This window comes from Microtus ochrogaster, chromosome 16 (assembly GCF_000317375.1).
Source record: "Microtus ochrogaster isolate Prairie Vole_2 chromosome 16, MicOch1.0, whole genome shotgun sequence".
Lineage (NCBI taxonomy): Eukaryota > Metazoa > Chordata > Mammalia > Rodentia > Cricetidae > Microtus > Microtus ochrogaster.
In genome coordinates this window covers 27,365,923-27,366,829 of record NC_022018.1, presented here as the reverse complement: position 1 = coordinate 27,366,829, position 907 = coordinate 27,365,923, and the positions used below count along the sequence as shown (strand labels likewise).

The window sequence follows — 907 nt, the reverse complement described above, 5'->3', positions numbered from 1 at the left end:
TACCTCCAGTGGGAGACAGGTGGGAGAAAAGGCTCTTACCTCCAGTGGGAGACAGGTGGGGGAAAAGGCTCTTACCTCCAGTGGGAGACAGGTGGTAGATGTGGAGCTTGCCACTCCTGATGTTTTCGGGAGTCACTGGCAGCAGGTGGTCCTTCCACGCTTTGATCCGGTTGGAAAACCCAATGATATTGAAATGGTCCTGGGGTCGGAGGTCATTGAGAATTGTGACGAGAGCTTCCCTGGTCTAGGAAAAGACAAAACTCAACTTGGTCACATCTGGGCTCATTAGTCCATGTGTTCCCTGACTAAGAAATTGACGACCAGGAGCAGTCTCAGGATTTGTATTTAAAGTCTGCTATGTAAAGGACACTTGTCACTGGCTGGAACATGGCATACATGTGTGACAACTGAACAGAAGACTTGAATGAATGTTTTACTCAATACTAGATCTCATGCTGCTACCAGGCATGGTGTGTCAGATCAATGCATCTTCACATTCTTTTCTAAACCTTTCAGACTGAGGTTTGATTTTGTATATGAGTGAGTGTGTGTGTGTGTGTCTGTCTGTCTGTGTGTCTGTGTGTATGTGTATGCATTTGAATGCACACTTGACATGTCACACGAGTGGGTGTCAGAAGACACTTTGTGGAAGTTATCTCTTTCCACTACTGTTGACTGAGGTTTCTGTCTTGTCCGGTTCCTGCAGTTGTTCAGTCCCAAAGAAATCACACAGAGGTCTACATTAATTATAAACTGATTGGCTTAGTATCTCAGGCTTCTTATTAACTTTTACAACTTCTATTAGCTCATAATTTTTGTCTGTGTTAGCCACGTGGCTTGGTACCTTTTTCAGTGAGGCAGTCACATCTTGTTTGCTCTGTGTCTGTCTTCCTCTCTGTCTGGATGA

General features: G+C 44.8%; 1 protein-coding gene across 1 annotated transcript in view; it reads right to left on the bottom strand.

The window, feature by feature from the left end:
• Nucleotides 1-907, bottom strand: part of Itih5 (inter-alpha-trypsin inhibitor heavy chain family member 5) — a 93,451-nt gene that overhangs the window by 18,311 nt on the left and 74,233 nt on the right. The window contains exon 8 of the mRNA XM_005354887.3: nt 76-244. Coding sequence (XP_005354944.1) covers nt 76-244 — 169 coding nt within the window. The remainder of the gene's footprint in view (nt 1-75; nt 245-907) is intronic.